At 32.1% G+C, this 13,525-nt stretch overlaps 2 protein-coding genes and 1 long non-coding RNA gene across 6 annotated transcripts; 2 read left to right on the top strand and 1 right to left on the bottom strand.

The window, feature by feature from the left end:
- Positions 1–520: 520 nt before the first annotated feature.
- On the bottom strand, positions 521–3,805 carry LOC123714111. Of its 3 annotated transcripts, none has more exons than XM_045668251.1 (6): positions 3,629–3,785; positions 3,031–3,163; positions 1,917–2,447; positions 1,536–1,621; positions 1,098–1,236; positions 521–686 (listed from the first exon to the last, which is right to left on the bottom strand). In XM_045668251.1, the coding sequence occupies exons 3-6, from the start codon at positions 1,933–1,935 to the stop codon at positions 604–606; spliced, it is 327 nt and encodes a 108-aa protein (XP_045524207.1). In that variant the 5' UTR covers positions 1,936–2,447; positions 3,031–3,163; positions 3,629–3,785; the 3' UTR covers positions 521–603. The 3 variants fall into 3 exon arrangements, with proteins under 3 accessions (XP_045524207.1, XP_045524215.1, XP_045524223.1); XM_045668259.1 differs by lacking the exon at positions 3,629–3,785 and adding an exon at positions 3,259–3,593; XM_045668267.1 differs by lacking the exons at positions 521–686; positions 1,098–1,236; positions 1,536–1,621 and having other exon boundaries at positions 2,368–2,447; positions 3,629–3,805.
- Positions 3,757–5,199, top strand: LOC123714104. Its single transcript, XM_045668238.1, has 4 exons — positions 3,757–3,836; positions 3,907–3,953; positions 4,152–4,278; positions 4,384–5,199. The coding sequence occupies exons 1-4, from the start codon at positions 3,815–3,817 to the stop codon at positions 4,785–4,787; spliced, it is 600 nt and encodes a 199-aa protein (XP_045524194.1). The 5' UTR covers positions 3,757–3,814; the 3' UTR covers positions 4,788–5,199.
- Positions 5,200–6,045: 846 nt separating this feature from the next.
- LOC123714126 lies at positions 6,046–8,075 on the top strand. Of its 2 annotated transcripts, none has more exons than XR_006754274.1 (3): positions 6,046–6,352; positions 6,735–6,903; positions 7,872–8,075. It is a non-coding gene; the product is annotated as an uncharacterized LOC123714126 (long non-coding RNA). The 2 variants fall into 2 exon arrangements; XR_006754273.1 differs by having other exon boundaries at positions 6,047–6,237; positions 7,872–8,074.
- The last annotated feature ends 5,450 nt before the right edge of the window (positions 8,076–13,525 follow it).

Genomic DNA, 13,525 nt, shown 5'->3' with positions numbered 1-13,525 from the left:
CTCTCTACGTTCTTTACCTTAGAAATTTAAAAAATAAATTTCTAAAAATTGTATGGTATGTATGTATGTAGGCTTTTTACCATACCGTCATTTCAATCTTTCCATAGTTTGGTGTAGTATTCGTGATATTAACATCAATAAATTATTTACTATACGTGAGTCTATTTTGTAGTTCGAAAGTTTATTCAGAACTCAATCTTTTCAATCAGATATTTATTGTTAAATTAAATTAACAACTGGAGTGTACGTATTTTTCTCACAAAGATAAAATAGATCACTACGACACTACACTATAGGTGGTGTAAGTACATATATGTTTTAAGTAGGCTTTAACATGTATACTGTGACGTTTCTTCAGTGTACGACGCTCAAAGATTCTCATGTACCTATAGGTTTAATTGCCAGCAAAGTTATTAATTATATTTAAGAAAGTATGCGTTGTTGTTGAACGCATTAAACATAAGGAATTCACATCGAATAAATAAATAGGCAATGAGGATACAAAATAAGTACAACCCTATAAGGTTAACAAAAAACTGGATTACTTTATTTTCATTTCTTATACATGTTTATTTAATATTGTAGTAGGTGAATATTCAATTTTTAATCATCATAATAGCTGTTGGTTGGTCGACGAGATGCAGTCAGAATAGATTTGTCTTGAGGACATCCAGTCTGTTTATAATCTGAAATAAGATGTATAAGTATTAAGCAGATGATGTTTCACTTGTAAGGCACACGTATTTCAGGCTATAATGCCTTATTGTTTAGTTTTTCGGTCTATTTGTCTTGAATGACTACAGATAATGAAATCTCGGGTTCATACAGGTCGATTTAATAAAAAATATGGTTTTAAATAAATTTCTATGCTAGCCTTTAGAAAGTTGACAGCGCCTTTCCCAATGCCTTGGATGAGCTCATACAGCTGGAGATATAATAAATTGACTCAATAGTAAAACCCCGTATCGAAACATTTCAGAATGTTCAGGAATTTTGCATTAAGGCAAAGAGTCGTCGTCTTAACAAGCTTTTATCGGTCATACACCTGTGTGATCTTGAAAATTCGTCAATCAAATCTAATCGATTTCTTAACTCACTTCGCCGCCTTATACAGTTATAGTCGAACATGTCACACAAATCCCGGAATCCCATGACGTCACCAGCATGGCTGACACCACAGATTGGTATACGGTCGTGGTTGCATACTTTGGCCATGCTGCACCATTTGGCACCCATCTAAAAGAATACAAGAAAAAAGGTATGGCTCTAAGAATACTGTGTAGAATTCTATTCTATTCTCAAGTGTATTTAGAAATAATGATTAAAATCTTGTCCTGCCCAGTTACTTTTATTCTACTAGTACTTGCAACGAATTCGATAGATAATATTGTAATTTAAGGTTTTGTATAAAATAATCTACGAGTATTGCGACTGTCTTAAGAACTTGGAGGGTCAACCCTAAAGTTAAAGTTCGGTCAATGGTATATAATAAGTAATAGAACATCATCACTTCAATTATTTAAAAAAAAATAAACCTTCCGCCCCATAGCGATGTCTTCATTGTCTCTGTCTCGCGGCGGTCCGTGGGCAGCCACTGATAAAACGTAGAAGACCATCAGGACTGAAATTATTTTCATACTAATTTTTATACTTTAAAGTAATTTGTTGTTGGAATTGATTTAAAATTATTAGACGACATTTCGCATTCATAACTCAGTGTAGTATAAGTAGAAAGAATCGATGGACAAAGAAAATGGTTTGAAGAGATTGATAAGCCAGACATAGGCCATGCATCTGCTCCTGCCTCATTGGCCCCATTTTTCGCTTGTCTAGATTATAGCAACTGGAGGTCGATGGTTTTCTTTCTCTTTGGTAAAAGACGTGAGCTATTTAAATAAATATAAGAATATACTCACGATTAATTTTCGTAACCATTTTCTATGTGACTGCTGTGGCCGCGCGATTAGGTTAAAGTAACTCATTGTCCTAAACATTGTTGAAGTTAACTTCTATTGTCTATGACTTCCTGTTTGCTTTGGATTTGTATATACTGAGTTGTGAGTACTCGGAATGCGTATCAAATATTTAATACATTAATTGAACGTATATTATTAGTATCTTCAACCAAAGAACTTTTACACTGATTTTCACATCACTCAGATATTTAAAAAATAATACCATTTATTTTAAAAGCTCACTATGTTTTTTAAAAACCCTGGTAGCTTACTACTCACATCTTGAATCATACACTCATGGCCGAAATTAAAATAAATCATCTTACTAGAATTTAGTTTGCTTGCTTTGTTTAGGATAACTTTAAAAAGGTTTAAGCAATTTATAAACTAGATAAGAAATGTATAAACTTGGTGAATCTTTAAAATTTAATCATAATAGCTTCTATAAAGGTGGTACTTGTAGGCACGCGGACGACGAAACTCGGTTGAAACCTGAAGACAAACATGGTTATATTACTAGTGTAGGTGATTAGTACGTGTCGTCATGAAACAATAATTTGTTCTGAAAAGAACAGTTAATTGCGTTACCGTTAGGACAACTTTTTGCCGCGCCTCGATTTTATTGTCTACGCACCCTTCGCATCTTGGTACCACATGTTACCACTAGTGGCCAGGTAGGATAATTTTTGTATATAAATCTACAGTTTTTAAAAATTAAAATCATTCCACATTCCATCTTCACCTTTTCTCAACGAATTATTAGGAAGTTTTATTTTAACCAAATAAGGACCAAACAACCTAAAGTAAAACTACCCTAAACTAGTAACTAGGAAAAGCTTGTGCTCAAATTTCGTTTTAGAAGCAATAACAACGCTTCAACTGCTACTTCATTTAATTATAGTTTTTAACGTACTGTACTGAATTGTGATTATCAGCTGTATTTAAACAATAATTTTTAGCTTTATTAGGAATAGATAGAAGACCAGAGAGTACTTTTTATATTGCATAAGGAAAGCAACAAAGTGGTTAATAAATAGTATTTCTTCTTAGTTAATAAAAAGTTAAATGGACTTACTGGCATTATTTTCGCAGTTAAATTCCATAATATCGCATTGATCAAGGAACCACTTCACCTCATTGTTGCTCTTTTGGAAACCACATTTCCGTCTTCCATCGTGGACACATAATGCAGCTTCTAGGCATGGTGACTGAAATACAGAGATATACTATGTAGAAACATATGGACTTGTACCAAGACACTATCTGTTTCTTGGTTACAATTAATTATTAGCTTGTAACTTACGACGTTTACGGTTTAAAGTTTTGACACAGTTTCACACTAACAGTACCGGCTGTTCTATGAAGAGACGTAATATATGTTTATTTAGCCTAAACTAAATAATGAGTAGTTTTAGTGTATACATTGAACAATGTTGGCTAAGCGTTTGCCTCTCAACTCTCGAGGTAGTGCGTGCTGCACCAATAGACTTTTTATATGCGCATTTAATTGTCGTACGGTGAAGAGAAACGTGATACTGGTATGCCTTAGACGTAATAAACGATGACGTGAGTCAGGCACAGGAGGCTTGTCTTGGAGGATCTCCTATTTCGCGTATCGACACAGACATTGAGCGTCTAAAGGCCGCGATCAAATATACCACAAATATTCTTACGAATTGTTTTAATTCCTCTTTAAAGCGTCGACATCCATTAATACATATAACGATAGATAACAAAAGAAAACTCTTTGAGTATTTCATCACAAAATATGTGAAAAATGAAACTCATAAAATTTTAATAGAAAGTTATTGCCGATAGAGATTGTTTCATAAGACCTTGAATTGTACACTATTATCGATATGCGTCTCAAAGCCGTTTTAGGTAGGTCGTTGAGTGTGCACTGTTTCATGAAAATTTTATTTAGAATTTTTGTTTTAATGTTTCATTGTAGTTTTGTTTATTTTTACATGTAACTGTGCAAGGACATACGGTAATGAAGTAAGATTCAATTTACGTTTTCTTTTTAAAATAAGTTCTAGAATGTTTTTTTTCGTACTACGATACTTTTTTAATAATAATTAAAATAATTGTGTTGTGTTTAATTTATGTGCATGTTTGACGGTGGATTTTTCAAGATAAGTAGGAGATACAGTTATTAAAAAGTTATTAAAATATTATTAAAAGTACTGTTTTCAGAAATGTTACTTTGCCAAGATATGTATTCATGACGCAAAAGAAAAATGTGGCGAAGATGAAAAAGGAAATGTCAGACGATTCTTAGATTCATGTGATATTAAAGAATACAACTGCTTGTATGGAACAGGTAATAAATACAATTTAATCACATTAATTGCAATACTTACTATAAAATAATTTAGATGATACCACATATGATGGTAAATTTTAAAATAAATTTAATTACATTTAGATTACAAGAAAACGGCTCTTGAAAATTGCAGGGAAGTGATTCCCTCCATCCAAGACATTCAAGAACAAACGACACATCCTTCAACAAATACGGAGAAGTTTAAAGAGGCATCTGAAGAAAAAAGTTCCACACAAGCTCAATCAGAACATGAAGTATCAGATAAGGAAAGCGTATCTCAACATCAAAGCTCTAGAGAAACAACAGAGGATAAGCAAACACCAAATCAAATTGATCTCGACGTAGGGTCTAACGCAAAAGAATCTATGGAACAAGAAGAGAATGGCTCAAACCTAAAAGAATCTAAAGAAGAGCCAGAGCTAAGTTATGTAACCAATGCAAATGAAACTGAAGTAAATGCTGACTCATCACATGAAAGCAGTAATGATAATACAAAGAAAATTTAAAAAAATATGCCTTTTACTAATATTCTAATAATATCCAAATATTTAAGAGTACATGTAGACTTAAGAAGTATAGAAATATTACTATTATATTTAAGAAAAGGATGATGTATAAACTTTTTAGGCATATTGATTTTGCAACAATCATTTATTGCTATTCACTACTTGTAGAGTAAAATAGTAAATAATAACAATTAAAATAGGTATAAATACATATTTGTTAACATTTACATTACAACTGACAACGAAATTAAAGGCTCATAAAAAATCTAAAAGTATAGATAGCCAAAGCTAAAAAAATAATAAAATTAAAGCGTGCTAAATTAAACGAAAACGTTATACGGCGTTTACAAGTTCTAATAACTAATATTCATTAAAAATAATTAGAAATTGCAATTATAATATTAATACCAAATTATACAGAGGCCATCCCCAACACAAGACCCAGGTTTGGCAAAAGTAATCAATGAGTACTGGTGCTGGCGAGCAAGATACTGTGAGAATGAGGGAGAGACAGTTTGCGCTAGAGAAATACGTCTTAACCGATGGAGAAAATTCGAGAATCCCTGTAATATGTACAAAGCCAACTGTCGGCACGGATACGGTGGGTATTAGGTTTATTCCAAAAATAAATTATCAACAATCACTTTATTATTTATTATTGAAATATATTTACCGATACTTAATTAAACGTACTTATTAAGTTTGACTTAAGAGGGTGGCAGTACGCCTACCTACGCCACTCAGATGTGTGTACATTTGTTTCATACCAGAACATATATTTTAAAATTTGTACTTGTGTGAACCATAGAAATACTGCCTAAACTTTATTGCACTGTTATTGAGGGTACCAGATTTATCTACAAGAATATAACATTTCATATTCTTTTCCAGGTTATATGGCCACGGATAATAAGAAATGTTAGGTTATTAAATCGCCCATTTATACTGACGTTTCAATTACTGAAAGCTTGTTTTCTCACGGACTATTAATAAAGAATAATGCTTACTGTATACATCGTAATATATAAAGTAATGTAACAGTGAATTTTGCCTTTTAATTAGTGAACATGCATCGTTTAAATGTTATACACGGTAGGTAATACTATTAATTGAAGACCGATCAATTCCCGTCTTTTAGCAGGGAGTACGGGGCAGTTTATATTTTTAATTTTTTTTATTTAATTTGTTTTCAGTGTTTTTGTTAAGTTTAATACGCGCTGAAAATATATATAGAGTAAGTAATAAATGGGTGATTACTAAAATAGACGCCTGGCTATTGACTTAAGCTTTTATTTTGAAATAATTATTACTTCGCATAGACTGGTAAAATAACAAGTATGTAGCAATATACTTGATTGTGTTTTAAAATGTTTATCAAAATCTGCAATTCAACCAGCTGGTATACTGTGAGCCTTGAGTCTTGAGAAAGAAACCTTAAGAAAAAGGTCAGGTCAGTCGCGTCCCCATTTTTTTATATAATTTCCTGTAGTTTTTGTGTAGTGGTATTGTGTTGTAGCAGATTTATGTAGAAGTACTACATCTTCATCACTTTTGTTTTGGTTAAGGTATGGCAGTCTGATTTTGGAGAATGGTAATGTCTATAGAAGCATTGAATTGTTGAATGTATTCTGTAACAACAATAATATTCATTTGTTTGGTGTTATATCATAATGCGAGTATTTATTAGGCAAATGCTTATTGATTAATTTTACAGAAGGGACATTGAAAGGAAAATAACTTAAATGACATATTGTCTTTGATTTATCCGAATACTACACATGAATGTATTAAATTATTCACGTAACGTGATTTGTTGCAGTCTTGATTACCGAGAGTCTAACATATTGCAAAACTCTAATCTCGTTAATTAAATAGTAAACTCGGGTTTATTTGCATTAAATAAATTCTATATAAATGGCTAACCTTATCTAACATAAAATCTTTTAGGAGATAGAGCCGCTAGCCTTACAACGATTCGCAGAGTTTAATTGCTTCAAGTTAAAAACTTGCACTCGAGGAGGTGTAGCTATTTGCGGTTTTGACGACACCCGTAGAGTCCTAGCTCAGTTTGAAGACATGTGCACACTCTATCAGGTTAACTGTGAAGGAAAAGGCGGTAATTATAGAAATATTATAAGCAGCGGTAACATTTATTGCAAACATAAGTACAAATAACAATATTTAAATAATAACGAAAGCAACAGGCGGTATTATCGTTTTCGAGCGATGTCATCCGAGAAAACTTTTAAGAAAAATGTAATTTAAAAGGTGTGCGCAAAAAGTGCAACGACTACATAACATACTACTTCTATAACGAAAACAAAACAATATATAATACAGTGTTAATTTCTAAATTAGGACTTCTATGTGGACAAGTAATGCTTGTACAGTAGAGGTTTAAAGGAATGTAGAGAAGGAGCTAAGTCGTTTGAGACAGGAAGGGAATTCCATAGCCTACTCAGTTATAAAGGCTTCAATATTTATTTAGGAAAAGTATGAAAACAAGCATAAAATTTAGAGTCGAGACTTAGAGCGAGACTCTCGGACTAATGTTAAGTGTGTGATTTAACGTATGGGAGTCTTTCCTACTACCAGGCGTCTCGCAAACCCACATTAGGCCTCCCAAAGCACAAATGAATTGTTCCATCTCAAAACCAGTTCTTTATAGATGGCATATAATTTACTATACGAATTCTATTCGAACAATGTAATCTAAGTTCGTGAAATTGTTTAGTTTCAAATGCGGCCACAGAGCGCTCAAGTTTTCTATACAAAAATGTATAGTGAGGATAAAAAGTAATCGTAGGTATATCACGTCTTGAGAAGTCGTCTAGAAGTCCTATAACATTTTATCTACAGGAAAATGAGGGAAATAAATAACTAATTTTATTAATATACGGTAATGATTTCTTATTCCATTTTCTATATTTAAAAAAAAAGTGAAAAACTATACTAATCACCACAAAAGTTCTAGAATTTTTTATACGTTTTCCTTTGTATTAAAATCACTCCAAGCTGTTAAGTATATAAAAATCCCTAAGTTATAGTTGACGATCCCACGACCTAATACCTATTGTTTTTCAGTATTTATGTACGTCGAAGAAAACATTTGCGAAGGACAGAAACGATTTGAACATGAATACAAGCCATTTGACGAAAATTCTAAGTATTTTATTGGTTAACTTTATTTATTTTTAATAATACTAGTATTGTTATGTTATTCATTTTAATTATATTATATATGAAATAAATATGATTAAAAATTAAGCAAGATGATTTTAGCCACAGCGCCATCTCTGCCAAGATCCAAGAAATTTCATAACGAAAACACGCATAAAACGTATACGTGTTTTTACTCTTTACGATGACATCTCTTTGTGCATCTTGTAGTATCTGCAATAGAGAGCGCTTTAATACAACTTAATATTAATAGTATATTGAACAATTCTAGGTTTGAATTCCGAATTCATAGTGTTTGAATGTTTCAACACGCGATATTTTTATTTAACTGAACGTTAAAATCTCCTCAGTTTAACTTTAAAAGAACTACAGTATATATCGATATACGAGTGCTCCTTCTGTGAGTTTGAAATAAAAGCAAGATTTGAGTAAAGAGGAATAGCACACTACACCTTGTACACTTGGTGTCGTATGCAGCGTCTAACAGTTTCTTCAACCTCAAAGTAGACTGAGACTAGTTTGCCCGTTACCCTCGGTTTCGACAGACAGCCCCCTGTGCAGAGGCTGTTTCAGCGCAGAGGAATCAGTCACCCACGTAGTCCTGGAATGGGAGGCTGTGACTAAACAACTTGTAGAAATCCTCGGAAAAGTGAGGTCGCTCCGTGAAGCCTGCGAAGTGCAGAAGAAGTGGCTTCTGTGCTTTTGGAAGGAGTTAGGCTGGCTTAGTTAGCCAAGATTTTACGCACAATGGACCTATTGAGCGTCTAAGTGCGGAAACAGAGTCCACACATAGAATACCCTCGGTTTCAAAAAAAAATTGATAAGTTGGGTTTTTTGCTTTTTATAAATTCAGAAAACAATATCACATAAAAACTCGTATTTACCCATAAACTTCCTAATTTCACAATGTATATTATAATACCTAACGAACGTTCTCCGATGTCAAATTCCACTTAAGTGTGCAAAATTTAAATTCGATAATATACAATAAGTTCTTTATGTTTTTACTGCGTTTTTTCAACGGATAGTTTCTTGCAATAACTAAAACATTCCTAATTTAGAATTGTGCACGTGCTGAGTGAAAATTATGGCGAAATTTGCAAACGATACCATTTAGAGAGTAAATGGTAGTACAGATTAGATTAAACCACCTGTTCCCACGATCTCGTGACAATGGAGTCTTATTTACGTTATGAATATACACGCAGGTACTTTGCACTGCACTACGAGTGAGTGAATGACTTTTTAAAGTGTCATTTTATTATTCTGATCAATACTGTAGTCAAGACACAGATAGCAGGTTTACCATGTATGCAGGCTGACAAAACATTAGAGAAAATGCGCAGCCATGCATAGTGTTTAAATACGTTGATGGAAAGAATTTTATATAACAACCTGTTTCCGTAATTCTGCTTTAATTGTTTTATTAAGACGTATCTATATAATTTATATAAAAACTATTAAATATTGTTCTCATGATCATTTATATTAAAATCATAAAACTTTATTCATAGCCGAAATATGGTTGTGACAAAATAAATCAAAGGCCAGTCTTAACACTAGGGTCCCTGTGTTGTGGGTACTCGACTACAATTATTTCGTAGCACATGGTGCAGGATTAAAACATTTTTTAAATATTTGCCTTAATGTGAATAATAAATCCATAAATTGTGTAGTTTTTAAAGATAATTCCAAAAAATTCTGAATTAAATTTTTAACTTTAAGAAATCCTGAAGCAGGGTTAGTGTAAACCACACTTTGACGGTGTTTTTTAATACAATTTAATAAGGTATTATACTATAATTTTATACAGAAGAATTTTTTTTGTATGTTTGTTTTGTATGGATTAAACGAATAAAATTAAATACTGGACCGATTTCAAAAATCTTCTACCATTTTATGTAGGCCGTTATTTCAAATACGTTACGAAATAATATTTTTTTAAGAATACGATTATAAATGCTATATAGGAGTTTATTTTGACGACTTAATTATAAAGAACAAAGGAATGCCGCCGAGGACCGGTTCATTTCCTATTTGTTTAATAATCCCGTCATACTATACAGATAATCATTTTAAGAAATGCCGAAACAGTTATGCTTTTGTCGGTGTTGATGTCGCAGGTGTTCGATTTATTTGAGAATAATATCTAAAACATTCAAATATACATTGTAACAATTTGTATTATACGGAATGCCGTACAACCAATTAAGTTGATATTATATTATATATATGTGCGTGATAGAAAATAATGTGGATAGTACTAATTCAGAATTGATGGTGGAATTGGAACTATGGACTTTTGTTTCAGTCTGCGCATTTAACACTCGCAAAAAGACATGAGACCCAAAACTCGACAGCGTATGTCAGGCATAGAAGGCTCACCTACATGCTCATTAATAAAACAATAAACATAGAGAAATTTCAGGGCACTGCTAAGGTTTGTAGCGCTGAAGTTAAAATATATGACCATTTATTACAATATCCAGAACAAAACCGTTGAGCAAAGGAAATATATTATTTTATAATTATGCGCGTTAAAAGAGCGTAAATAGAAGCAATACTATGACGACTCCATATGGCGACTGGTAGAATGCGCAAGTGACCCTGACAGCCTCTCAGGTTGAGGCATATTGATGGTTTAAAAGAGGATCACCTCTCTGAGACTCTGAGTTGCAGAGTGTCTTAAAATTACTTACAGATACCGGCAAACATCTTGAACAAATGTCCTTACCTGCGCAGAAGCGATGTTTAGTTATCACTGGGAAGGGGGGCGGCGGGAGAGTGACGTGTCAATGGACACGTTGCTTATGTGTACGATGCGCCAACTTTCCCCCACGCCCTAGTTTAATGTTCAAGAAGTTTGCCGGTATCTTTAAAAGAAATATTTCACTATCTACTTTACTCCACGATTTCCATTTTTAAAGAATGACATTACGGATTTCTTGGAATTTTGTAATTTGAATTTTACGATAAAATTTATTCGTTAAAATCGATATATTTAAAACTATACTTGAACCGTGTTAGTTTTAAGTCAATTTAAATTCAACCGTCTCTCCTGGCACGTGTTCGAAAAGCGTGCGCATATAACAATTAGAAAGGGTAAAAACAAAGAATAATTTAATAAAACTTGTTATTAATTCTGGGTGAAGTCGGTTGTCGTGTATGTCCAGTAAACACGTGGCAAATGACATGAAAATCGTGAGTTTATGAAGAAAGTCGGAGAATATATCGATATTGATGTTATGTTATAGGTTGTTGAACTTTTTTCTTGGAATGCAATTACTATGCAAAATCCAAGTGGTGCTTAGATAAGTATTATATTATCCTTTAATAGCTTATGAACATTTTTTTATAGGCGCTGTCAATTGCGAATGAAGAAAGTGTGTATTTTTCTTTTTCTTAAAAAAAAATATTTGAAAAATTATCACAAGATATAAAGGGATTCTACCAAATATATAATTACACAGTGCTTTTTTATAAGTACATTATGTTTTGAATTGAAAATGTTAACTACATATTTCCATTTAGAAAAATATTCTACGTCATAATATAGATTAATACCCTGTAATTGAACTATTTACGTGTTATCGATAATCGTCTAAATTGTAACCTCACTAGTGAGCTCGTGCTACGATTGTTTTCAATATGGTTTTGATTAACACGATTTAAAGAGTCGGAGTACTTTGTCTGTATGCAAATTGATTTCAGACGCGTATACGTTTAGACTACTGAAACCATTTTCATGAATATCGTGACGAATGTGATAAAAATAACCGGTTTGAACTGGAAAATGTTTTGCAGTGGCATACGAGTTTGAATAGACGTTTGTGGGTATCTCGTTCGGTTTGGGTTTCTTAACATGGTGTTATAGTTTGCTGCTTCTAACAATTTTTTTGTAAAATAATAAAATTGGTGATTTAAACGAGTCACGAAGACTTTATTGCCAGTTTTTTTCTTCAGAGAGAAAATGTTAACTTCGAAGTATACAATTTTTATTGACGTTTATATATCTATATGGATAAATTATTTTTAATAGTCAAAATACTAAAGTAATTTGTACTCTAACAAGAATAGTGTTAAAGAACAAAAGTTTGCTCCTCTAGGTAGTTTAGTTTAGTTTAAAATAAAACTAATTAATTAACTCGCAATATCTTCCGCGTGTAGCAATCTATAACAACGTAACCCAGCCCAGTTGATATTGCATAAACAAAAAATAATACACATATATTCTATCATAACAGCATCTTAATACTTATTCAATAACAATATGTCTATGTATATGTCCTAACCCATAGAGGGCTGTCGACGTTTAAAATTACTATAATATTCCTTATACCTCCTACCAGGATTAGGCTTTTTATGCATATTTAAATACTATTATTTTTATGGAGCAAACCTTACTCATCTATTTGTGGTCTCACATCATTTTATGATATGATGAATGTAAACTAAGAGTATCTTTGTTGTACTACAAGGCGCCAAAAATCAACTCGACAATATCATCACAGCGCATGCGCTCGAACAGACGCTGTCACAGAAAAGTAAATTATTTCAGACTAAACTCTCCTGCCTTTTGCTTCATTCCTTATTGTATTATCTTCTTTCATCATCAACATATGAAGATTTAATATGTTTATGTAAATATTTTGTTTTTACTAGCTTATCCCTTTGTTTCCTTTTGATGTCTATGTTTATTCTTTCTCACGTGTAGTTTGTTTGTAGTTTACTTGAAACTGGCTTAATGTTTAAACTATTACAAAAAATTATGATTTACATGTCAAGTAGGCGCCTTCTTCCACGTTCCTTTAGATTTCGTTTTTAGGTTCTCCCGGCAAAAAAGATTTGAATTAACCTCAATTATGATATATATAAAAGTAAATTAAAGTACACTGTTACTACTACATACTGCTGCTTTAACTGAAATATTATATTATGAGATATCTAATATGAGTATTGAACAATATATCATTATTTAAAACGGAATTAGATTTCTTTGTATCAAAAATATTCTACGCATGATTCAATAATAGATAATTAATTGTTAAATTCCACATAATTACGTATTATATTTAAATTAATTAGTTATTATATTCAAATGTATCGCGTGCGTACAAAGAAATGGAAATAATAATTTCCTCAAAGGAAATGAATTAATTTCGCACGATGGCCTTTGTCGTAGGTACGTATTTTAAATATGCTGGTACTAGTGAATTAAAAAAGTAATTTAGATTTAGAATCTGAGAAGTTCATATTTAGCTCTTGATCGTAATTATTTAATTATAATAAAACATTGGTGTCAGATAAAACTTTAATCACAATAGGTTTAAAAAACTACATACTTCGATTTTAGTAATTTAATTCAGTGATATATTTTAAGGGCCATGTGCCATTATTAACATATATCCTAATTGAATTAAGGAGAATAATATACGATTATATGACTAACTTCTTACCTTTCCTCGGATGGTGGGTAATCTTTGTACGCAAATTCTTGATTTCTCAGAAAAAAAACACAAATAAATTAATCAGGGTAGGTACAAATTATATGCATATGT

Source organism: Pieris brassicae, chromosome 1, assembly GCF_905147105.1.
Source record: "Pieris brassicae chromosome 1, ilPieBrab1.1, whole genome shotgun sequence".
Taxonomy (NCBI): domain Eukaryota; kingdom Metazoa; phylum Arthropoda; class Insecta; order Lepidoptera; family Pieridae; genus Pieris; species Pieris brassicae.
The sequence above is the reverse complement of the archived record's forward strand: the minus strand, read 5'-3'. Positions and strand labels throughout refer to the sequence as shown.

What these genes read in the sequence shown, in the direction of transcription:
- LOC123714104 (XM_045668238.1), top strand. Translation starts at nt 3,815, where the DNA reads ATGCGTCTCAAAGCCGTTTTAG. An exon ending in GCGTCTCAAAGCCGTTTTAG is followed by an intron (nt 3,837 to 3,906) that starts GTAGGTCGTTGA and finishes GTTTCATTGTAG; the next exon opens with TTTTGTTTATTTTTACATGT. An exon ending in CAACTGCTTGTATGGAACAG is followed by an intron (nt 4,279 to 4,383) that starts GTAATAAATACA and finishes AATTACATTTAG; the next exon opens with ATTACAAGAAAACGGCTCTT.
- LOC123714111 (XM_045668251.1), bottom strand. An exon ending in ACATCGCTATGGGGCGGAAG is followed by an intron (nt 1,237 to 1,535) that starts GTTTATTTTTTT and finishes GTATTCTTTTAG; the next exon opens with ATGGGTGCCAAATGGTGCAG. An exon ending in TAACTGTATAAGGCGGCGAA is followed by an intron (nt 687 to 1,097) that starts GTGAGTTAAGAA and finishes ATCTTATTTCAG; the next exon opens with ATTATAAACAGACTGGATGT.